Source organism: Symphalangus syndactylus, chromosome 6 (assembly GCF_028878055.3).
Source record: "Symphalangus syndactylus isolate Jambi chromosome 6, NHGRI_mSymSyn1-v2.1_pri, whole genome shotgun sequence".
Classification (NCBI taxonomy): domain Eukaryota; kingdom Metazoa; phylum Chordata; class Mammalia; order Primates; family Hylobatidae; genus Symphalangus; species Symphalangus syndactylus.
Genome location: NC_072428.2, coordinates 47,334,226 through 47,359,907, shown reverse-complemented (window position 1 = coordinate 47,359,907; position 25,682 = coordinate 47,334,226). Strand labels below are relative to the sequence as shown.

Sequence of the window (25,682 nt, the reverse complement as noted above, 5' to 3'; positions counted from 1 at the left end):
CAGTTGTCACAATGTCCATGTACTTGACATCATGTGAGAAACAGCCTCCAGTAGGTCATTGGCCAGACAGGTGAGTATGAAATAGGACAACACTGTATTATAGCTCAGGATGCACTGATAATAGAAGTTTGAAGCAGTAGTTGACAGAAGAGTCTAAGCGATAACACACAGACTAGTTTGTCTCTGCTTCTTGAGAACAGCAGCCTGCAACCCTTCAAACAAGCTCATAATGCGTGAGTCAACAAGAAGCTACATTTGATTCACAATGCCATTTTAATAAAGATGTCCTAGAATCAAAGAATTTGACATGAGAAATTATGCCCAGGCTGGGATGCAGTGGTGTGATCATAGCTCACTGCAGCCTCTGAGCTCCTGAGCTCAAGGGATCCCCCTGCCTTAGCCTCTGGAGTAGCTGGGACTACAGGTGTGCACCACTGTGCCCAGTTAATTTTTAATTTTTTGTAGAGATAGGGTCTCATATTTCCCAGGCTGGTCTCAAACTCCTGGCTTCAAGTGATCCTCCCACCTTGGACTCCCAAAGTGCTGGGATGTGCTCAATATTAAATGTCATGAAGATACTGTTAAAATAATAATTATGTTCAATAGTTGTATCTTTATACTATTCTGAGCCTTAGGTTTCTTTTCGGTAAAACTGAACAATACTACCTTCTTTGCGGGGGATAGCATAGTCCCTGGTTTATAGTAAATGCTTTCCTCCAATTAAGTCAAGATACACCTCTCTGCTACCTCCATCTATTAGAAATGCTTGCCTTCTGGTACCAGAAAAAAAACACTTTCCACATGACAACTCTGAAGACAATAATCATACTACCATTGCGCTTTTCTGGATGTGCCACACATTGTATACATGTCCCTGCCTTACAAATGACATCTCCTATACACGGAGTCCTTAATATTTCTACATACAATGTATAATCAACTAAAACATCAGTATCATCTTAATGCGAATTTCTGTTAATCCAAGTTCTCCCCCACTATGCAAGTGCAATAAATATTTTAAAATGAAGGTAACAATATGTATTCTTTTTTTTTTTTTTTTTTGAGACGGAGTCTCACTCTGTCGCCCAGGCTGGAGTGCAGTGGCGTGATCTCGGCTCACTGCAAGCTCCACCTCCTGGGTTCACGCCATTCTCCTGCATCAGCCTCCCAAGTAGCTGGGACTACAGGCGCCCACTACCACGCCCAGCTAATTTTTTGTATTTTTTTAGTAGAGACAGGGTTTCACCGTATTAGCCAGGATGGTCTCGATCTCCTGACCTCATGATCCGCCTGCCTCAACCTCTCAAAGTGTTGGGATTACAGGTGTGAGCCACCGTGCCTGGACAACAATATATATTCTTAACTGTGTAAATTTTAATTTGTTGGTTTTATTCTTTTGAGATGATTATGAATATTGATTCTGTCACTCATCGCTTAAGGACCAGGCAGGTGAACCACTTGACATTTTTTATCATCAGAATAAACTGACAAAAACAAAACAAAATATTTTGAGGTGAAATGGCAGTATCTTGAGTGGTAGTAAAACCATAATTCTAGATGGTGATAACCATTGTCATAATGAAAGCGTGTTGCTTGTTGACTATTTAACCATGCTGTTTAAGTCATATTAAAAACATCGACACTTAAAAGGTAAGTTTCCATCATCTTGAAAATCACTTATTTGAGATGCCATTTGGACAATGACTTTACCTATATATTAAGGTTCATTCAACTCCTTCTCAAACCTCTCCTATTTGTTTGAACTAAAGTATTTCCTTTTTTTTTTTTTTTCGTTTGAGACAGGGTCTTGCCCTGTCGCCCAGGCTGGAGTACAGTGGCTCAGTCATGGCTCATTGCAGCGTAGACCTCCCGAGTTCAAGTGATCCTTCTGCATCAGTCTCTCAAGTAGCTGGGACTACAGGTGCATGCCACCACTCCCGGCTAATTAAAGAAAAAAATTGTAGAGAAGGGGTCTTGCTATGTGGTCCAGGCTGGTCTTGAACTCCTGGGCTCAAGTAATCCTCCAGCCTCAGCCTTCCAGAGTACTGGGATTACAGGTGTGAGCCACCGTGTCCAGCTATATTTCCTTTTCTAGAAGTGTTCTCTCAGACTTCTGACTGGCCCACCATAAAAGATTGTTCCCGTATATGAAGCTCTGAGTGACTACCATACGCTAACCACTCTATATGGATTTTCTCATTTGACACTGTGAGGTAAGCACTTTTATTACTTCTGTTTTATAGATTACAAAACCAAGCTCAGTGAGGTTCGCTAATGTGCTCGACATACAGTCAATAAGAGACACCTGAAGGGCCAGTAGCACTGGAGGAACGGAAGACCCTAAGAGAAAAATGCTGATGCAATTAGACTTTACCTAGTCTCCCCCACCTTCCAGACTGGGGCCCTGACACAAAGACTTTGTCAGACAAGCACACAGAGGGGAAGATTTCACTTTATTGTTACATCAGTCTCACAAATGAACCCAACACAGCCAGAAACACTGAAAGGATAAAGTGCCAATGCAGAGAGGCCTGGCGATAGGAGGAGGGAGGAATCCAGTTCGTCTCCTCCACGTCCCCAGCCTGGAAATATATTTCTATTACACAAGAGTGAGGGCAGCTGACATACCAGGCAACCCATTGTATAGACACTTTGAGCTAAGAAATAGAAAATTGTACCAGGTAGGGTCTGTGCAGGGCAAGAAAATAGAAAAAAGTCAGAAAACGTTATTTTCCCAAGTGAGTCAGGCATGGAAATATCAAATGATAAAAACAATATTTTTCAAACTCCCTGTTATTTGAGATAGATTTCTAATAAGGAATGAGACAAGTTTGGTGCTTCATGCTACTGCCTATTTTCATAACTATGACATGGGTAGACACCCTTTCTCCCACACCCTCAATCTAAGGTACCAGAATTTTTAGGACTCCTGGGAAAAACTGACCTCACCTTCTTACCTTCTCAGTCCCCAAAAATTAGACCAAGTCCTCCCTCATGCACATCAAGGAGATGTGAGCTAAGAGAGTAATCAACTTGGAGGCATTTAAAGGAAGTGAGTGAAGGCCGGGTGCGGTGGCTCACGCCTGTAATCCCAGCACTTTGGGAGGCCAAGGCGGGCGGACCACAAGGTCAGGAGATCGAGACCATCCTGTAAATGGTGAAACCCTGTCTCTACTAAAAATACAAAAAATTAGCCGGGCGTGGTGGCGGGCGCCTGTAGTCCCAGCTACTCAGGAGGCTGAGGCAGGAGAATGGCATGAACCCGGGAGGCGGAGCTTGCAGTGAACCGAGATCGTGCCACTGCACTCCAGCCTGGGCGACAGAGTGAGACTCCGTCTAAAAAAAAAAAAAAAAAAAGAATAAACCAGAAGGAACCTTCAACATGCCTCACTGTGGCTAAGAGTCAAGGCTCAGAGTAGAACTTTCAAGTAGGGAAGTAAAGGGTGAACTTTACTTCAACTTAGTATCAGGATAAGAGGCAGGCCAAAGTATTGCCATGAAAGGTAGGAAAGGAGCATGGAGAGGCCTCAGTGGAAAGGTACAAATCCCCGCTAGGTAAGAGAATGGGGTGTTGCTAGAGGGAGTGCTGAAGGCTGGTAACCCCGGGATCACCCCTGATGAGCTTCAGATGTAGCCTCCCAACCATGGCTGCGCTTAGCTTTCTATCTAGCTTCTTTAGGTAGAGGCTGATAGGAAGGGGGCCTAGGGAATGACCCCATGACAACTGACTACAGTATGCCTGCCTAGTTGTTCAAATAATGGTCACCAAGTTCCTAGTCTTTAGGGAGCTTCTGTGAGGCCCAAATCATTCAGAGTTCCAAAGGGTTGTTCGGTAGGGGCAGTTGCTGAACACCAGACAAGGTAGTTGGTAGTACTTGTTTAAAGTGGGATCCTTTAAACAAACACTCCTGAGAACTACTGCTATGACACAGGGTAGACTTGGGAATATCTTAAAGGGATACCCACAGCTAGCTATTTTTCTGACTTGTCCAAGCACTTCTATGACCAAACTGAAGGGGAGATTCCATTACAGACACCTGTGTGCCTAACATGACACCCCAGTCAAAAAGCTTCAAGAAACCTTGTATTCTCCCCAGCCTTTGAGAGGGGTCAGGAAATACTGGGCAGTTATAAAAAGTTGTCCTTAACATTGCTGGCTCCTGCTCTGCCTCTTTCCTTTTATCAGGACAGAACTGAACATCTCAATTCCCTGCCTGAAAATGTCATTCCCTACCTCCCAGAAAGGTTTATCTAGATAGGCCTCTCCACCAACTGATTCTACTCAGTCTACTCCCTTCTATTCTAGCCTTGCTCTTTTTGTCCCCCCATCTTTCTCTACTCCTGGTTTCCAGCTACTTAAGTCCTTGACAGACACTTAATAGGATGGGCAGAAATGCTGATCGGATCTTGGGAGTAATCAACGTCTGACAGTGACACTCTGATTTACTTAAGCCTTCAATTCCATATAAGAGAGGGATTAATATTCCTCTGTCTGTGGTTCTTCCTTTCCTCCAAGAGGTTCACAGTGAGAAACCATTTCATTCATCTTTGTACGCTCATTTTTAGGCACCAAGATGAGGGCCTAAATGTGACAGTTTGGGGCAAGGAACTTTTAGTGGGCTTGGCACACAGGAGGGAGAGCTACCCAAATCATCCTAGCATCCATCTCCAGAGCATATTCCTCCCCTGCTCTGCCTTTTTTTTTTTTTTTTTTAAACACATTCTCACCTCTTTGCCCTCCTGTTAAAGGCTTGAATACAAATGAGGCAGCATGGGAGTCTTGGCTTGGAAATCAGGTCTGCATTCTTGGTCCCTTCAGTCACTGACCTAATATATGAACTTAGACAATTCACTTGCCTCTCTGGACCTTTAAATGAAAGAGTTAAACTGTAATGGATGATGTACCTGGGCTCTTTCACATAATCCATACTCGAGAAATCAATGAATCAATTTGAAGAAACTCTAATTCTAAGACATAGGTATCCTGGCACCTGTATGAAACAGCTGAAAGGAAGTAAAGGTCAGGTTCCTGTTTATTATACATTTAGCTATAGGAAAAGAAGCAAACATATCTATGGAGACACAGAACCTGGCAGCCCCTATACTTGACTAATAAAAGCAAATTCCTGGAAGAAGCAGAGAAACAGGCCACAAGTGAGACTGGCAGTGTCAAAAAAGGTCTATAAGTGATCAAAGTAGTAAAAAACAATGGCCATAACCAGACAAGATCTCTAAGCATAGACTATAGTCTAGAGAGGTCTGAATGGGAAGGAGCCCCTGGAGCTTCTATTAGATGGAAGGACTTGGTCCACAGCAAGTTGCTACGGCATTTGGTTCAAACCCAGTTTTCTCAATCTGTCAACCCGGTGTGTATGCACACGTGCAGACATGCTGCAGGCTGTAGTTATGCTTCTGAAGTGCTGAAATGAGAAATAAATATCAGGAGAAATAATGCCAAATTCAAAAAAAGTTAAACTGAAGGCAAGTAAAATTTTGCTTTCAAAGCTACTCATTTCCCTACCACTCTGTGTGGCATCACCATTGATCATTCTGATGTGTGCACTACAGAGTTTTGTGGGATGGTAAACTCTGGGTGTGGGGAAGGGTGGATTTGTAGTATAATTGAAAGCCAAAGACAGGATACAACCCCAGACAGTGTCTGAGAACCACTACCGCCCTGCTTGCAGCTCATGACAAATGGATGTGACTTGATCTGACCCATTTGGGCACTCACTTGTCTTCATTCAAAGAGATTGTCTCCACAAAAGGGATTTCTTCCTTGTCTGTCTTCCCCATGATCAGCCGGTGCTTATCCAAGTTTATGATGCACTGAAAACAGGAGAATCACTGGTAACTTGTCAGTGATACCACTATGAGTTCCTGTGTAGGAGGATACCTGCCTCAGAGAGGAACTATCAAGGGGTAAGTGGAGTCAATCTTACCTTCAGAGATCGGAGAGTCTGTAGACCAAGGGACAAGTTTTTCTCATTGTCATCTAATAAAAACAAAAAAAATGATTAAGATTTAGCCATTTCCATGCTTGCTTAGAAATTGGCCTAATCACTATTAGGTTCCATCCATCCATCCAATAACATCCAATAAACATATATTGAGCACGTGTTATTTTTATTTTATTTTTTGAAATGGAATTTCGCTCTTGTTGCCCAGGCTGGAGTGCAGTGGCGCGATCTCAGCTCACTGCAACCTCTGCCTCCTGGGTTCAAGCAATTCTCCTGCCTCAGCCTCCTGAGTAGCTGGGATTACCAGCGCCCACCACCACGCTTGGCTAATTTGTGTATTTTCAGTAGAGACAGGGTTTCGCCATGTTGACCAGGCTTCTTTCGAACTCTTGACCTCAGGTGATCCACCCACCTCAGCCTCCCAAAGTGCTGGGATTACAGGCATGAGCCACCGTGCCTGGCTGAGCATGTGTTATATTAAGTAATTTTCCTAGATCATTAAAGTTACAAGGCAATAGAGCCAAGATTCAAACCCAGGTCTTTTTTACTCCAAAGGACAAAGGCCTTTACACAAAACCCAAGAACTTGGAATAGTCAAGAATCAAATGTAGAGAAGTGTGGAAACTGGTGGGAAATTATCAAGGGATTTATGGCAAAGGAGTAAGTTACCCTCTATCTCTAACTAGTTCATGGAAAGCTCTCAGGGACATTTTCACCTGTACATAAAAATGTGTTTTCTTGCTCCTTTTTTTTTCTTTTTTTTTTTTTGAGACGGAGTTTCGCTCTTGTTGCCCAGGCTGGAGTGCAATGGCGTGATCTCTGCTCACTGCAACCTCTGCCTCTTGGGTCCAAGCGATTCTCCTACCTCAGGCTGCCAAGTAGCTGGGATTAAAGGCATGCACCACCAGTCCCGGCTAATTTTGTGCTTTTAGTACAGACGAGGTTTCTCCATGTTGGTCAGGCTGGTCTCGAACTCCCAACCTCAGGTGATCTGCCCGCCTTGGCCTCCCAAAGTGCTGGGATTACAGGCGTGAGCCACCGCGCCCGGCCTCTTGCTCCTTGAATTTTTTTTTTTTATCTGACCTCCACATTTGTTTTACTGATTGATTCTCAACATGTCTTGAATGTAGCTCAGGGCCCATCTAGTACTTTGGAGAGCAAAAATTGGGACAAGGTCTATAGTACAGAAAAATGGGAACCATTTTGAAAAAGTCAATATTTACAGGCATGAGATGACATGAGGTTTTGTTGGGGGTAGGGAGAGGGTTTCCATTAGGGTCCATAGGTCCAGCCCTCAATTCTGCTTACCAACCACAGCTGCTGGGCAGTCCAGGCGGAGGGAGCCCAGTGTGATCACTAGATGCTCAATCTGGCCCACTACTTTGAGATGCCGGGGTAGAGAAAGCTTTTCTCCTTCATGCTTGTGGGATTTGACATGCTCCTTGAGTCTGTACCAAAGAGGAAGATACAAAAATCCCCTTGACAGAGATTCCTGGTAGAATCCTGCAATGCCTACCTTCTGACCTACGATTGGAATTCTCCAGGGATCTCCTGGGATTAATGTACCGAAAAGTGCCAGCCATCCTACATATGTTGTTCCAGCACTTTGTTCTAAACATGCCAGGGGGATATAAAAACACTAAAGACTCATCTCCCGTTCTCAAAAACCTTACATCACTTATGTGTGTTGGTGAAGAGAGGGGAACTGACATATTCAGAGAATCCTATGCTGTATCCTACCGTCCCCACCATTGTGTGAGGCAATTGAGTTAACACATCCTTTTACCCATCTGTGAGTAACAGATACTAGAGAAGTCAGATTAATCCTAATTTTATAAGGTGCTTTGTTCAATGTGTAATTTTCTCAATGTCCTTTCTATTTCACTCTGTCTTCATCAGTCTGTCTTAGACTATAATGTTAGTGGAGGTAAGTACTTATTTGGTAAGTGCACTGATACTCATATCAGCAAGGAATATCAAGGAGAAAATCCTCGTTAATTTAACTTGTCTGTGCAGGGGAGGAAGGAAAGAAACAGTACCAAGGTTTTCCAAAGAAAACATAATTCATATGTTACGTAAGCTGATTGGAATAGCTAGCACCCGAGCTATTATGGGTTGGTGGATAAATACTTAATTATGGACTTTCTGTGCCAATACTTCTGCTTTCCTCTATTTCCTCTCTGTTGGTGTTATAGCCCATCCAAAAGAAAAATAATTGCAGTTTTACAGATGGTTATTAATTCCTCTGGAATCATGGCAGTCTGCTGCCTAATTATGCACCAGGACATTATTAGTCTTTCTGGAACCATCATGTTGCACTGTACTTCATCTTTTCACCACACAAAAAGCTCAGGGCTGGGTGCAGTGGCTCACGCCTGTAATGCTAGCACTTTGGGAGGCTGAAGCGGGCAGACTGCTTGAGGCCAGGAGTTGAAAACCATCCTGGGCAACATGGCAAAACCCCCTCTCTACAAAAAATACAAAAAATTAGCCAGGCATAGTGTCACACACCTGTAGTCCCAGTTACTTGGGAGGCTGAGGCAGGAGGATCACTTGAGCCCAGAAGGCAGAGGTTGCAGTGAGCCGAGATTGCACCACTGCACTCCAGCCTGGGCAACAGAGTGAGGCTCTGCCACACAAAACAAAAGAAACTACTGGCTAATCACCTTTATGATGGCCCAGGCCCAGTAGCAACTGCAGTCCTATTCGCAGTTCTGATGGATGTTTCTTGGGGACAGGCAGTGCATCCTCCAGAAAGACTGAGTAAGCTAAGCCCCACTACATCCCTACTTTTACTCATCTGGATGGAGTATACCAACAGGACAGCTCCTTTTAATTTGCTAGGTAGTGGATCAGGGAAGGGCACACAATGAGCCAGAGGTCTCAGGCTCTCTCATTCAAGTTTAGAGGTCTTTGCTCAAAACTTAATAGGGGGAGTTAACAGAAAGCCAAAGGTTTCCCTGCTCACTGATTTCTCCCACTTGCTGGATAACCCACCACTCCTCCCCTCTCCTAAGGATTCTGGTTCCAGCTGAGATCTGAACTCTGCATACTTCTCTTTGAGCTGCTGTAGAGACCCTCACCATCTCTAACCATAAAATAGAGTCAAGCGAAGAGTACAGTCACATCTAAGTTCCACTCAGCACAAGTGGCTACTTACCCCAATCTGTCCACACAGGCCAAAGAGATGAGATTATATAGGCAGCCTGTGTCAACCAAGGCTTTCACATCCTTTCCAGCACACTGTGGGGAGGAAATGTACTGTTCAATAAGAGCCAGAGAAGCAGAAGGGAAAGGAGATGCAGACAGCAAGCAGCAGATGTCATATGAAAGGCAGGGTTGGAGAGCATCCTTCCAATTACGGGTTATAGTGTCCCATCTTTACCCACTGCTAAGTCTGCCTTTGACTGGCTCTTGTTCCTGCTGAGTCCAGGACTGACAGAAGATCCCCCCAAAACTCTAGGTGTTCCATGCTATATACCAAATAGCTCTTAATCTTTTTTTTTAAAAAAAATCACATACCCATTTGTAAATCTGATGAAAGCTTTGTTCCTTCTTCCCATAAAGACGCATGTGCTTACAAAATGTTACATACACTTCCAGTGTTGCATGGAGTGTCCCTTTTAAAACTCACTTATGAATTCCATGAGACCCACACTCTATAAAGTCAGGAGGAGAGGGCCCCACATCCTACTTTCCAGAAACCCCTGGAAAAGCTGTTCTCAGAACATTACCTGGCAAGAAACCAAAATCATGTCATCCTCCTCAGACTTCTTCAGCCCCTCAGACTTAGCCTGATGGAGTTTGTTTGTCTTAGAGGCCCAAGGGACACGGCCGCTTCGGAGCTTAGACAGGTTGGTTTCCATGAGGCGCCTCTGCAGAATATTATGAGGTTGCTTGAGGGATAGAAAGCAGAGACTTCTTAGTGACAGGCCACATCCCTCTTTCCCATTGTCCCCCAGGTGCCATAAAAAAATAATGAAGGAGCCTCCCATAACTGAGCTCTATCTTTGCTTCTTATTTATACTTCCTTCAAGTGAGGACTTCACTGGTATTGTCAGAGCAGGTACCATAAACCAATTTGCAGTAGGCCACCCTGAATGAATGAAAATGCAAGATATGACACTGGGAAATGTGGAGAGGGCCGATAAATATTCTAGGGCTTAAGAGGACTGAGAGCCCTTGTGATTTGGACTAACCTAGGCCTGCTACCTTTCTTCCCCTTACAAGAGCATTTCAAGGGAAAAGTGGTCTTAGTCTAGAGTAAGTAATCTCTGTATCTTCCCAGGTGACAGCAAATCACTGCCTTATAGAAAGGGCAGCTCATTTTCATAGGCTGAAGAAACTTAGCTAACACAGGTATTCAGAAGCTCTGCCTACTTCTGTGTCAAGTCTCACTCTCTTATCTTTCAGATGCAGCCTGCCGAAGCCTTAGTGGCTGGCTCTCCTGTGGGCTGAGTCACCCATGGGTGGATAGGGTGAAAAGACAGGAATTCACACTTGCTGAGCAAGCCTCTCAGCAGACACACTTTGAAACCTGACAGAACACACAAGAATCATCAATGCTGGCATCCCCTGGACCTCAAAACACTGGTTTCTCCTGCCCTATCTTGTCATCCATTTCCCTTCCCTTCAGTGGCCCAAAAAATGGAGGTATGAAGGGGGAAAACACTGACCAAGAAGCAGGGGACTTAATTAGACCTTATATGCATGCCAGGAGGCCTAATATTAAGAAGCAAAATGAGAAGTGTGAGTTTAAGTCTACACTTTGATAGAGCTTAGGAGAGTTCCTAGGGCAGATATAATCATGCTCCACTGTTTCTATTCAAAGTGGCCTCCAGAAAGTTTAAGATATCTCTTGAAAAGAAATCCTTTGACTGGAGAAATTTGTATACACAAATATCTTATGCCCCGGCTACAACAGCATTTAAAATCCCTCAAAGGAGAGTGTTAAACCTGAAATCCCTCAAAGGAGAGTGTTTCACCCCAAGTTTCTATCTAACATATACCAGATGACACTCTGATTCTACGGGGAAGGAAGTCACTCTTAGAAGCGCAGAGCCTAGAACCTTTCAAGGGGAGGGGCTGGCACTGGAGGTCTTCAGTGTATCTGCCACCTTTCAGATTCCTAAGGAAGAATGGAGTCACAGCCATGACTCATTGTAACCCTAGTGAGATGAAGAAATGGATTCCCAAAATACACTGATTCTTGACAAAGCACATTCTATATTGGTATCTTTGGGAAAAGTGGAGGGAGAGGCACTTGTAAAGAAAATGAGAGCTTCTTAGCTTGACTAGGAGCTAAAGGAAGTGCTAACGCTGTCAGATTTTGTGATGCAACACTGAGAGAATGCTTTGCTTCTCAAAAGAAATGAAAATGTTTCATTCGAATCTCTCTCACCAATAAGACTGGATTCCTAGCTCAAGCCATACTAAAGCAGGGTGTTTGTTTCTGTTACATCCATGCTTACAAGGACCAACTCAGATAAAACCAGACTTGTAGAAGTGAAGATTGGAGGGAGTTTCAAAGACCACCTAAACAAAGCCCTCTTACCTAAAGTTTGGGGATGTCTTCCTACATTGGTCTTGCTAAACACTTTATCTGGTTCTTAATCTTGCAAAGGAACCTAATCATTAGTGGACAGATGAGACAAACGAGGGAAGTTCTGAAATCATTATGCTTGAATTCATCCCTTTTCTGTATTTTCCTCTCTTTCTACTGGATTCTTCTTCCACAAGTTATAAAACATACTAAAAGTTCCTAGATATTGGGGAGAAAACTCCTCCACAAAATGTCAGATCCTGCTGCCTTGCCTCTACAGCCTCCTTTAATCACCCTCCTTATCTGGAATGGTCTTTTTTTAAAAAGCCTAAACCATGACATCTATTTTCTGATATCGCATATTTTCTTCACTGAGATCACTTCTTATCCCATACCAATAATGACCTCTGATTTCCAAATACAATAGACATTTTCAGCCTTAATTTTACCAGACTTTTCTAGTGCATTTGGCCCTGCTGACTATTCCTTTACTTGTTCTTTAGTAACCAAAAAAGGTTCAAACACATGCTCAATGTAAAATACTTAAGTATCACTGAAATATTAAAATAAAAAGCGAAGGTCAGGCACGGTGGCTCACGCCTGTAATCCCAACACTTTGGAAGGCCAAGGCAGGCGGATCTCTTGAGGTCAGGAGTTCGAGACCAGCCTGGCCAACATGGCAAAACCCCGTCTCTACTAAAAGAAAAAATACAAAAATTGGCCAGGCGTGGTGGCATGCACCTTTAATCCCAGGTACTAGAGAGGGTGAGGCAGGAGAATCGCTTGAACCCAGGAGGCCGAGGTTGCAGTGAGCCTAGATCGCACCACTGCACTCCAGCCTGGGCAACAGAGCAAGACTTTATCTCAAAACAATAAATAAACAAATACATAAATAAATAAAATTAAAAGCAAAAACCTCCCCAATCTCTCAAACCCTTCTCAGTCCCACTCCCAACAAATAATGACCATTAAATTTAGAAATATGTCTTTCAAAAAATATTAATACATTTATAAACATATAAAAGAATAATCATACTATAAAACTGTTCTGAAATTTTCTATTTTCATTTAATATATAAAAGCATTTTCTGTCCAGGTGCAGTGGCTCACACCTGTAATCCCAGCACTTTGGTAGGCCAAGGCGGGTGGATCACGAGGTCGGGAGATGGAGACCATCCTGGCTAACACAGTGAAACCCCGTCTCTACTAAAAATACAAAAAATTAGCCAGATGTGGTGGCGGGCACCTGCAGTCCCAGCTACTCAGGAGGCTGAGGCAGGAGAATGGCATGAACCTGGGAGGCAGAGCTTGCATTGAGCCGAGATGGCGCCACTGCACTCCAGCCCAGGCGACAGAGCAAGACTCCGTCTCAAAACAAAAAGGCATTTTCTATGTCAATATACATAAATCTTTTCATTCTCTTTGATAACTAAAAAGTACTCATAATATAGTTCAGGAATAGAAAATTTACAGCCAACAAACCCATATGAACCTCAGAGATGTTTTTCTCTGGTCATTTTATTATGCCTACATATACTATATCTTAAGTAACAATATAGCTGCATATTTACCTCTGCTTTCAGCCAAAATTTCACTAAAATGACAGTAAAAGAATAAGTCCTAAACCCACAAAACAAAAAGAACAATAAAGAAGAAAAAAAAAGATGTTGACAAAATTCTGGAATCTGAATTGCAGGCAGAAAAGCAGTAATTAATGACCTGGACTAGAGAAAGCTAAGTGCTTTATACCATTTCACTTCACAGAGAGCTGAAGCAGTAGAGGCTGCCAGTTGCTCTTTAAAATCCTCTTTAAAATTCTCCTGTTCCTCATGGGAAGATACCTAGATTGTTTCCTAGCCCTCTTTGCAGTTAGGCATAGCCATATGACTGAGTTCTACAGAATAGAATGTGAGTGGAAGTGACATGCACCATTTCTATGCCTGGCCCATAAAAGTCTCCTGTGCATACTTCTCTATATTCTTTTCCTCTTCTGACTGGCTGGAGTGGAGATGACCACTATGGTTACCTTCTCAGAGGCCACATGTTGAAGACAGAAGAGCTACTGTTAGTTTGAGTCTCTAAAGGACTATATGGAAGAGGCTATCTTGCTGACTTTTCCACTAATACTGTTACTTAAGAAAAAATAAACTATTTTGTTTGAGCTATTATATATTTGCATCTAGCTGTAAAAGCAGTTGTCCTACTCAAACTAAAATTAAAAGGCTGAGGAGTTAGAGGTATCAGAACCTCTACAGTTGAAGGATGCAATTAGGGTTGGAAATAGACTAAAGTCTTCATAAGACTCTCACTTGATCCAGAGAACTGGGGAGTATGCCAAAAGTTTACTCTTCTTGTAATAGTAAATAAAAAGACTGATTGGTTGATAGCTTGGCTAGGCTTTCAGATTTCGAGAACAGCTGAAGGGTAGTGTGGGGTATCATACTAAGCCAGAACTGAAGGACATGAGTTTAAAGATTGAAAGGGCCCACATGGAGCCTACCATAATGAAGGAGAAAAGATCCACATCAAGATTTCACATCACTGTGAAATTTTGGAATAGCATGGATGACAAAGATTCCACAAGATTCCAAAGAGAAAAGGATGATCAAAATACAAAGGATTAGGAATCAGAATAGTATAGGACTACTCAACAGTAACAGTCAAAGCTAAAAGACAATAGAATAATGCCTTCAAAAATCTGGGGCCGGGCGCAGTGGCTCACATCTGTAATCCCAGCACTTTGGGAGGCTGAGGTGGGCAGATCACGAAGTCAGGAGTTCGAGACCAGCCTGGCCAAGCCAACATGGTGAAATCCCATCTCTACTAAAAATACAAAAATTAGCTGGGCGTGGTGGTGGGTGCCTGTAATACCAGCTACTCAGGAGGCTGAGGCAGGAGAATCACTTGAACTCACCGTGGAGGCTGCATTGAGCTGAGATCGTGCCACTGCACTCCAGCCTGGGTGACACAGCAAGACTCCGTCTCAAAAAAAAAAAAAAAAAATCTGATAGTACATAATTTCTAAACCTAGTCAAACTATCAATCAAGACTCAAGAAAGTTATTTTCGTGTGTCTTCTCAAGAAGCTACTGAAAGATATGCATGCTTCACCAAAGTGAGGGAAACAAACAAGGAGAAAAGCATGAGATCTAAGAATGAAAGAATCCAATAGAGGCAAAGGCAGTTCTAAGAATGGTGTTGAAGGAAAAGTCCAGGATACAGGTTGCCTACAGGCCTTAAAAGCAGCCAGTCCAAAATGAAATGAAAAGATAGGGGGCTCTAGGAAGGATCCTCCAAGAAAACAATGGACTTGCTAGACCATCTATAGTTTTAAGTTACTTGAAGGAGAATTAAATTTTACATGGAAACTTTTTTTAAAAACCAAGGAAATTATTAATTTTGAGAAAAATGTTTTTATGAGAAAAGAAATAGTACATTTGACTCAGCTGTAAATAACAAGAACATAGTCATAATAATGTAAGCAGTAAATGCTTATTTGACCCAAAATAGTTATTTAACAGAATGTTAGCATAATAGAAGAGTGAATATTATGGGAAGGTATAAGAGAATTAAATTTTTATCCATTATAATAGAAAATCAGGGCTGGGTGCGGTGGCTTACACCTGTAATCCCAGCACTTTGGGAGGCCAAGGTGGGCGGATTGCTTGAGCCCAGGAGTTCAAGACCAGACTGGGCAACATGGTGAAATTCTTCCTCTACAAAAAATACAAAAATTAGCCAGGCATGGTAGTGCACGCCTGTAGCCCCAGCTACCTGGGAGGCTGAGGTAGGAGAATAATTTGAGCCTAGAAGGTGGAGGTGGTAGTGAGCCAAGATCACACCACTGCACTCTAGCCTGGGCTACAAAGCGAGACCCTGCCTCAAAAAAAAAAAAAAAAAAAAAAAAGACTAGATAGATAGTGATGAAAACAATTAAGAAATAGCAGTATCACCATTTACTTGGAGATATGGAGATCCCTAACACAAGCAACAGCTTCAAATTTTTAAAAGTTTTAAATTATTTACATTTTAAAAATTTTTAAATAAAAATATACCCCATGTAGCAGAAAAGAGTTCAGCCACAAGAAAAGCCAACTTACAGTAGTTTAAATGGAGATTTATTTTTCCTCACATAACAAGAAGTCTAGAGATAGAAGCTGCTGATACTAACTCAGCAGCTTAACAACTTCAGGGCTATTGACTCTGTTAATTCTCTTGGACACTGCTTCATGGTCACAGATGAATACCCCAGCTCCAGGCATTATATCCACATTCAAGAAATGGGGAAGGAGGAGGGACTACACTAACACCATCAATTGCTTTTATCAGAAAAGGAAAAGCTTTCCCAGAAGTTCCTTCAGCAGTTTTTTGCCCATATCTTCTTGGTCAGAACTCATATGGCCACTCCCAGCTCTAACAGACATTGGGAGAGAATTTAGCTTTTATAATCTCTATAGAGGAGTTAAGCATATAGAAAAGGGCTAAGAATGGGTGATAATTTAGCCAACTAACAGTGTCTGCCAGATGCAAAAACTAAAGCATGTGCACACACACAATGTAACTTAGGCAGGTATAATGCCAGGTTATCTTATAACCAGCTTAGCATCTATTTTCTTATGTCTGCCCTACTTTCTGCATTTTAAAACAGCACATCCTTGACAGACAAGTTTGTGGTATAAACATACCTTAATTATTTACTAATGGGCATTTAGATTATTGCCATTAGAAACAATGCTGCAATAAACTCAACATTTCATTTATCCTGAAACGCTCCTCCACTGGCCTCTAAAACCACCTGTTTATTCTGTTCCTGTCTCTTTCACTGGGTCCTTTGCCTATGTTCATTTCTTAAATGTTAGTGTTCCTCATCGCTCTGTCTTTGGTCCTTTGTCACTCTACATATACTCCCAGGGCAATTTTATCTGTTTTCATTGCATAAATTACTACCTTTATGATGATGACTCTATCTCATGTCCAGATGTCACCTCAATTCTAGACCCATAGATCCAACTGCCTTTTTCAACTTCTCTACTTAGATATTCCACAGGCACTTCAAACGTAACTTATCCCACTGATATTTTCTATAAAACTTGCGCATTCTCCCTTATTCCCTATCTCGGTGAGTGAAATTCTGCCTCCTCTTGTTTTCTTCTTCATTTACTGTTACTGCTAAGCCCAAGCAATCTCCTAACATTACTTTCATGGTCCTCTTCCCCTACAGTGGTTCTCTTGCTAGTTGTATCAAAGAAAAATCCTCAATTTAGCATTCAAGACCTTCCACTACCGTTCATCCTCCTTCCCAATCTCATCTTTTTAATTACTACTCCATGAAGGCTTTCTGCTTTCAGCAAATTACCACTTGTCACATATTACCCTGGGCAAATCACTAACCTCTATGAGCATTACTTTTCTCCAAACCTTACTCTCTTCATCAGTTATAAAGGATGTTTGAGCTCCAAAGTCTTGTTCAGTTTTAACATATTGGGTTAATTCCTTTCCAACAACCTTGGTAAGTGGCACCACCATACATCCATTCTTTATTTTTTCATTTCCTGACCTCCCATCAAAAGTGCTATTGTACTCTGATACACACCTGGAATTGATCTGCTTCTCCGCATCTTTACTACCTCCAATCTAATCCAAACCACTATAATTTCTTAACTGTACTGTCACAGCCTCCTAACTTGCATTCTGCCTCTTCTTTTACCCTTTTCCAGTCCATTCTTTGCATGGAAACCAGAGTAAGCTTTTTAAAACATAAGTCAGGTAATACAGTACTTTACTCAAAACCCTTCAATGGCTTCCCATTGTTCTTCAGAAAAAATCCAAACTTTTTACCCTTCTCTATACAGCTCTGTACCAACTGGCCCTTGCCTCTCCTTCCATATACAAACCACTCTGCCTTTATTCATTCAGATTCAACACCATCCACACTCACTTCCTTGCTCAAAATTTCTTTCTCATTCCAATCCCTTCGCACCGGCTGTCCCCTCTGCCTAAACTGTTCTTCCCCTAACATTTCTGTTAGGTCCCTCTTATCTTCCAGGTCTCTGTTCAAATGTCATTTCCTCAGAGATACCTTCCTTGACCATACAATTTAAAGCAGGTAGGTCACCTTTTTAGTTACTAACAAATCTCACTATTTCTTTCATAGTAATTATCAATACAAAATCATTTTGTGTATTTACTTGTTTATATTTCACCCCTGCCCTACTAGCATGTTAACTGCACAAGGGCACGGACCATGACTGTCTCGATTTCAGCTATATCCTCAGCTCTTGACATAGTACTGAAAGAAATCTCTACATCTTCTTTCTTCAAAACGCCTTTATTTTTTTCAAAATGCTTTTCTCTTTTTTCCTTTTTTTTTTTTTTTTTTTTTTTTTTTTTTTTTTTTGAGATGGAGTCTCACTCTGTCTCCCAGACTGGAGTGCAGTGGCGCAATCTTGGCTTGCTGAAATCTCCGCCTCCTGGGTTCAAGCAATTCTCTCACCTCAGCCTCTCCAGTAGCTGGACTACAGGCGTGTAGTACCACACCCAGCTAATTTTTGCCTTTTTAGTAGGGATGAGGTTTTACCATGTTGGCCAGGCTGGTCTCGAACTCCTGACCTCAGGTGATCCACTTGCCTTGGCCTCCCAAAGTGCTGGGATTACAGGTGTGGGGCATCACACCCAGCCAAAAAGCCTTTCTTGATTAATATCATTGAATTCTTTCTTTCAGAATCCCTTCAATACTTGTATATTAAAGAGTTTGTACTATTTGTATCCCCAGTCTATGACTGTTTTATAAATGTGGTTAAGTGGTTCTCATTTGTTTATTGACATATTGGCTTTCCAAGGGCTGTCTTGTCTTTCAACATACACAGTACTGACCAGGTGCACTGGCTCTTGCCTATAATCCCAGCCCTTTGGGAGGCTGAGGCAGGACTCCTTGAGGCTAGGACTTTGCGACCAACCTAGCAACACAGTGAAATTGTGTCTCTACAAAAAAAATTTTTTTTAATTAAAAATTTTAAAAATTTAAAAATTAGCTGGGCGTGATGACACACGCCTGTAGTCCCAGCTATTCGGGAGCTGAGGTGGGAGGATCACTTGAAGCCAGGAGTTCAAGGCTGCAGTGAGCTATGATCATGCCACTGCACTTTAGCCTGGGTGACACAGTGAGACTCTGTCTCAAAAAAAGAAAAAAGGAGGCCAGGCACAGTGGCTCATGCCTGTAATCCCAACACTTTGGGAGGCTGAGGTGGGTGGATCATGAGGTCAGGAGATCAAGACCATGCTGGCCAATGTGGTGAAACCCTGTCTCTACTAAAAATACAAAAATTAGCCAGGTGTGGTGACAGGTGTCTGTAATCACAGCTACTCGGGAGGCTGAGGTAGGAGAATTGCTTGAACCCGGGAGGTGGAGTTTGCAGTGAGCTGAGATCGCACCACTGCACTCCAGCCTGGTGAGAGAGTGAGACTCCGTCTCAAAAAAAAAAAAAAGAAAAAAGAAAGAAAAAAGGATACACAGTACTAATTTGCTAGATGGATGTTGCAGATACCCTGGTGGCCATTTAGACATAATTTTTAAGTCATCTTTCTGACGTGGATTCTGCTTTATGCTAAACTTCAACAAGGCAGCTGCTAACCTAAGCAGTCCCTGCTTCTCTACTCTTCCTGAAATGTGGCTGCTAGAGGCATCTAAACTCTAACCAGGCAAGTTCTGCCTCCATTACCATCAAGAGCTTCTAAAGGAAATTAACACTATGGGAAGTGCTGTATTCTGGGTGAAAATAAAATACGGTTCCTCAGTCTGGCACCCACGCTGCTTAAACATCTCTTCTAACCAAACTGTAGAGTTCGAAGAAAAGAGAGGTGAGAGGAATCAGACTATAGTGCAGGATACCATAGAATCATAATTTGAGCAAGAACTTTAAAGCCACTCTCTCAATCCCTTTACCCAAGCTACCCAGACAGAAAGAAACTAACGGATTTCTGTGGTCCACAGAATGAACCAAACCAGAAAACAGAGGAAATGATAGGAGTCTGCTTTCTTTGTAGCATTTATTCGCAAGAGAGAAATCCAAGGTCACTAGCTAGCAATAGAGCCACAACTAGAGCTTAGTTAGAACAAGGGTCATGGATACCATTCACTTTTTCTTTTACCCCAAAAGGGCCTGAAATCATCCTACTCCATTTTAGTCCTCATACACAGTCTATAGATAAACATGGACTCCTGAGTCAAGCCCAGTATACATGTCTCTATCTCTGACCTTGGAAATCCAAAAGGTCACCAATATTGGTGCCTTCTCTTTGCTTACTAGCTGAATATATAACACGTGACCCATTCTACCCCATGGAAACACAAACAGGTTGTTCTTCAGTTTGCAGTTGCTCAAAAACATAAGGCAGGCTGTTACACTGCCCCAGGCCTTCTGTGTTCTATTTCTTTGCCTTTGCTCATGACCCAACAAACAACCTATTCCTCATTGTTATCTGTTTTGTGGATTAGTCTGAAATAATGGTTTCTCAGCTGCTCATGGAGGCTGCATTTTGTTAGAAAGGATTCACAAATGGGCAAGGAATTAGACCAGATAACCTGTAAAATTCTTCCTACTCTGAGGTTCTAAAAAGCATACTCTAGAGGCAGCCTTCTCTCCATACCATCTCACAGTCAGCTGGCTCAAAGGGAATGGTAAAGTTGTAATTAGATGCCGGTCTCCATCCTTATCATCACATCAGGCTAGAGAAATCACTTCTTCCACTGGACTCCTCTAGCACATTTGACTATTACATCTTGGCAACTAGCACAGGCTTTCTGGTGGTGTTACTTATCTTCTTCTAGAATTGTCTATTCAGCATCTACATTTAAGTAACTAATTGGGACCCTAAACTTGTTCAAAAATCAAACTCTTCATTCTTTTTTTTTTTTTTTTTTTTGAGACAGAGTCTCGCTCTGTTGCCCAGGCTGGAGTGCATTGGCACGATCTCGGCTCACTGCAAGCTCCGCCTCCTGGGTTCACGCCATTCTCCTGCCTCAGCCTCCCAAGTCTCCCGAGTAGCTGGGACTACAGGTGCCCGCCACCACGCCCGGCTAATTTTTTGTATTTTTAGTAGAGATGGGGTTTCACCGTATTTACCAAGATGGTCTCGATCTCCTGACCTCGTGATCTGCCCGCCTCGGCCTCCTAAAGTGCTGGGATTACAGGCGTGAGCCAGCACGCCCAGCCTGCAAACTCTTCATTCTTATTTGCCATCCTCAACCTGCTGCCCCCTGCAAGTCTTATCCACTTCAGTAAGTGATAATTCTATTCTTCCAACGGCTAGATTAAAAACCTCGCGGTCTTCCTTGATTACTCTTTCACTCTTATTCCAATGCATCAATTACATTTGTCAGCTCTGCCTTCAACATATATCCAGAACCTGATCCTTTCTCATCTCCTTCACAGCTTATCACACTGCTCTGAGGTACCATCACCTCTCACTTCGATTACTGTATCATAGCTTCCTAATCAGTCTTCCTGCTTCATCTACTCTTGCCCCTTTACAGTGTAACCCACATAGTAGCCTGAGGAGTCTTTTTGTGAAATAAATCATATCATGTTACCCATCTGCTCAAAATATTCCACTCGTTTCCAATCTCGGGTTAAAACCCAAATGCATAGGTATGCACTGAAAGGAGTGGAAAATAAAAAAATAAAAAATAAAAAATAAAAAACACCCAAATGCCTGCACAATGGCCTCCTACTACATCTCTGATGTTATCTTCTATCACCCTCCCCCTTGCTCATTTTGCTCTAGCTACACTGGTCCTCCTACAGTTCTTCAGTTATATCAAGCACAGTGACGCCTCAGTCCTTTGCACTTGCTGTTCCTTCTGCCTAGAACACTCTTCCCTGAGAAACTTTGCTCCTTCATTTCCTTCAGTATCTCCTCAAATGTAATCTTATCAGATAGGCCTTCCCAGACAACCCTGTACAAAATAGCCAGGCTCCACCCCACCCCAGTCACTGCCTTCCCTATTCCCCTTACCCTGATTTATTTTCTCCATAGAAAATATTTATTATTATTACCTTATATACATTTACTTAATTTTACTTTCTGCCTCCTCCTCCCACAAGAATGCAAGTTCTGTCAAGGCAGGAACTCAGTTTTGGTTCACTATTATATCTCCAAGGCTTACATTATTGCATGACATGTGTAGTAGGTACTCAATAAATATTTGTATATTAAATTAACTGATCTGTCCTTCCCTGCCCCCAATCTGTAAATCTGTTTATAATGAGAAACTTTTCTATCTTCCTATTTGTGTCCTAGCCCCTAGACTGTGTCCTGAACACAGCAAGTATTCAAATAATGTTTGCTATTACTAGGATGCAATCACAACTCTGCAAATCTGCAGTTTGTGCCAGATCTTGGTGTTATACTGGTATTTCACGCTTCTCTTCTAAGCCTCTGAAATTCTCCAGCCCATGACTTGTGGTGATATGGATGGCTAATCTATAGGGCACACCACACAGACCTGCTCTAATAGACAGAGATTCTGTTCAGGTATTTTATGGTAAGTTTGCTTTACTGTGTTCAACCATCTTTCCCCCAGCGTCATTCCTAATTCTAGTCAGTTTTGAAAAAGCATTTAGCTATGATCAGAAGCAATCATATGTAGGAAAGAAAAACTCTATTGCCAGACAAGTAAGAATATGGCCTAATGCATACAGGTAAATATAATATCATTTAGGAAAGACAGCATATTATCACGTAATGTGACTGTTTTTAAAAATTAAAAAGTCCTTAGCACAATGAGAAAAACTTTTATGAACCTGGTAGCTAAAACAAGATAAATTACAATAGGCAAATTTCCAAGAACGGAGATGTTTTTCTCCAGCTTCATTGAGTTAAAAAAAAAAAAAAAATCAGGGCTGCGTGTGGTAGCTCATGTTTATAATCCCAGCACTTTGGGAGGCTAAAGTGGGCAGATCGCTTGAGACCAGGAGTTCAAGACCAGCCTGGGCAATATGGCAAAATCCCATTTTTACAACAAATACAAAAGTTAGATTGGTGTTGTGGTGTGCACCTGTAATCCTAGCTACCCAGGAGGTTGAGGTGGGAGGATCTCTTGAGCCTGCGAGGTCGAGGGTGCAGTAAGATGTGACTGCAGCTGCATTCCAGCCTGGGCAATAGAGTGAGAACCCGTCTCTTAAAAAAAAAATCAAATATAATATTACTCACTCATATCTCTGGTTTTAGTTCTTAACCTAATACAGAATGAACAATACAAGATAAAAGGATAAAAGCAAAAGGGCCAGACAAAAATATAATTTCCACAGAAGACTTTGTAGCAGCCAACTCCATATACACAGGAATAGGCAAAGGCACTTTCCTGGGGCCAAGAGAACATGACCCCCTTTGATTTCCTATGGTTGCCTTCTGCCAGTCCTAAAAGAGCTGGCAGGCTGGTATCAAGTAGTGAACATTACAGAAACAGCATAGTAAGAGGTAGATAATTCAGAAATCCCAGCGATATAATTCAAATATAGGTTACTAGTATGAGGAAAAACAACCTACAGTCTTCACAAACCCAAAATTCAATAACAACTAATTTCTCCTCTCTCTTCCTTATCTCCCTCTCATGCTATCCTCTCCCTTTTCTTGGACTCCTTCTGTCGAGATTATACTATAAACTACTTCAAGTAAGAACTATTCAATTAATTTTAGCATTCTCCAAATTTCCCTTGCAGTGAGAGAAAATTGAGTCAACACTGGTCTATCCCAGATGTATTTATAAAGTAAAACAATAATAATGTACTTCTAAGGTCACTTCTAAGATTGTACTAAGGCTGCAACAACAGTTCCAAGAGAGTTTAAGCATGCTGCCTCACCCCAGCGCTTGCGGCTCTCCTAGCCCTACCTCAGCCTGCCTTGGTTTCTGTAACCTGGCTGTTCTGTGCAATCACTTGTACATTATAGGTGTGAAAACAGTGAGAGAGGGAAATCAACTCCATGACGGTGGGGCACAGAAAGCATGAACCATGATTCAGAGCCTCACAGTCAACTGTCATGTGTATGTGTCATACTCAAGGCAATATCCTGCTTCTTGAGGCTCCTTCCTCTTTGCAGCCTGCTGCCTGTGCTGTATGCTATCAGCCCTTTGTGACTCAACTGAGACAGACTGGAGTCAGAAAAGCAGATGGAATTCTTACACAGCATGAAGTAGTATAAGAAATCCTAGGCAGAAGGAAGCTCAGGTAGCTCTCAGGGCTAGGAAACTCCTCGACAACAAGGGACAACCAAATCCAGCATTAAAAAACTCTGTATTTTAATTCTTCTCTTAATATAATACTTCCTTCTTTATTGATTGCTAAGCATTCTAGGAACTACGATAGGATTATTTGGCCTGAAGGAAAGAATACTTCTCGAACCTGATTTGTTAAATGAATCGAATTGCTTTAAAGTGAAAGAAGGGAAAAGAGAGTTATCTCTTTTGCAGGAGCACATTTCAATCACTTATCACTCTGGGTTAGCATAAATCAGATAAACTATCCTGTGGCTTGTGCAAAAAGCAAAACAAAACAAAAAAACACAACTTTTAAAAAACAGAGCAAGATAACTGAAGTAGACAAACCCTGCACAGAAGTAACTAATGGCAGGGGGGAGAAAAATTATACTGTGTATAATTTTTGTATTGGCTCACCAGCCAAATTATACTGTGTATAATTTTTGTATATTATACTGTGTATAATATAATGTACCTGTGTATCATTAGAGCTGTTAAATTAAAAAAAAAAAAAGGAAATGGATGCAGAAGCTCTGCCCTCCTGGGGCCAGAAATGGCAATTTCAGTGAACTAGGGCCGACAACCACCTCCAAAATTAAACAATTTAAAAGCTTAAAATAAAAAATACTAGAAAAATTATGCAGAGCACCTATTTCATTTGTTAAAAGACATTTAATTAGTGTTTCACATATTACCACCCAAATGAGTAAAAAGATTGTGAAATTCGAGAAAACAATCAAACTACAAGAAAACTCCAGATAAAACTACAAAGTTAAACATAAACTTGGCCCAGGACCACTACAGTGGCTGAGGGATGACAAATACAGTTCTTTATATTGGTAACCCTTAGCCATCCATCCCATTCTATAGAAAGAGGACAGTACCATCTTTGACCCCAGGCCCCCTGTCCTGGGGTGCTTCTACTTAATGCCAAGAACAACTGTGCTAGAAAAGAAGACTGCACCCACCCCAGCTCCAAATGCACACATTAGCTGGTCGGTGAGATGAAGCACCCTGGCTTCCTCCCTCTACCCACTCCATGGGGGCGGGGCTGGAAGAGGAGAATGATGAAGAGATGTTGGGGGTTCAGGAAACCTTCACATTCGGCCCCTTTTCTCTCTCCCCACTCAGGATGGAAGGTCAAAGGCAGGGCCAAAACTAGAGAAGTGGATTTTGCATAGGGGGACAATGGATTCAACAAAAGTCCTCTGGATCTGGCAACTGTCAAAAAACCCCCTTTCCACTTCTTTCCCCCTCACACGAAGCCATTAGGAATCACCTCTGTCTGGGTCACAGGACCAACCACACAGCGTAGGAGGCACAAGCCCCATGAACAAAATTCGGTATTAAGAATAAGGAAAAAGAAGACCCGAGGGCAAGAGGGCAGAGCAGGACCTCTTCCTTCTACTGAAGAAGAGACATCCAGGGAGGAGGCACAGCCGAGGGGAGCGCAAGCTAGAAAAGCTAAGACGGAATCCCCACCGAAACCGCAGCAGGGATGCTGGAAGGGGAGGAATCCGCGACGCAGCGACCGCGAGCCAAGGGCAGCGGCGGGCCGGGCTGTGACTCAGTGAAAGCCGCAACGGCGGGGCCTCGGAAAACCGCGGGCGCGAAGCCGCAGGGGCTGGGGCGAGAACGGCGGCGGGGGCTCACCGTGTCCTTGGACGAGCCCAGCTTCTTGAGGCCGTCCAGGGGCAGCAGGTCGGCGGAGTCCTTGTGGATGAACTGCACCGCCTGCTTCATCCGGCGCTGCTGTCGCAGCGACGCCGCCTCCCGCATCTCGGTCTCCTTGCGGCCGCCCTCAGTGAGGAGCCCTGAGTAAAACATCGCTGAGGCGCCGGCAGCCCGGTAGCCCGCGGCCCCCCAGGAGCCTCAGCCTCGCGCTCCTCCAGCGCCGCAAGGTCCAAGCGCCGCGCATTTTATAG

The 25,682-nt window shown here is 42.6% G+C and overlaps 1 protein-coding gene and 1 long non-coding RNA gene across 4 annotated transcripts in view; one reads left to right on the top strand and one right to left on the bottom strand.

The window, feature by feature from the left end:
• Positions 1 to 5,800, top strand: part of LOC134736881 (uncharacterized) — a 17,638-nt gene extending 11,838 nt beyond the window's left edge. For 2 of the 3 annotated variants that reach the window (XR_010121313.1, XR_010121312.1), the window contains one exon: positions 1,804 to 4,723. This is a non-coding gene — a long non-coding RNA (uncharacterized lncRNA). Of the gene's footprint in view, positions 1 to 1,803; positions 4,724 to 5,687 lie in introns of those variants that run through there. The other variant, XR_010121314.1, reaches the window with a different exon arrangement.
• On the bottom strand, positions 2,433 to 25,682 carry NRIP3 (nuclear receptor interacting protein 3). The gene is made up of 7 exons (XM_055282473.2): positions 25,411 to 25,682; positions 9,695 to 9,856; positions 9,121 to 9,203; positions 7,269 to 7,408; positions 5,943 to 5,995; positions 5,735 to 5,829; positions 2,433 to 5,420 (listed from the first exon to the last, which is right to left on the bottom strand). The coding sequence occupies exons 1-7, from the start codon at positions 25,582 to 25,584 to the stop codon at positions 5,405 to 5,407; spliced, it is 723 nt and encodes a 240-aa protein (XP_055138448.1). The 5' UTR covers positions 25,585 to 25,682; the 3' UTR covers positions 2,433 to 5,404.

Bases quoted from the DNA above. Each gene is read 5' to 3' on its own strand.
- NRIP3 (XM_055282473.2), bottom strand. From the start codon at position 25,584: ATGTTTTACTCAGGGCTCCTCACTGAGGGCGGCCGCAAGGAGACCGAG. The intron at 9,857-25,410 runs GTGAGCCCCCGC...CTATCCCTCAAG, and splicing joins TGGGCTCGTCCAAGGACACG to CAACCTCATAATATTCTGCA. The intron at 9,204-9,694 runs GTAATGTTCTGA...TCCTCCCCACAG, and splicing joins TGATTTTGGTTTCTTGCCAG to TGTGCTGGAAAGGATGTGAA.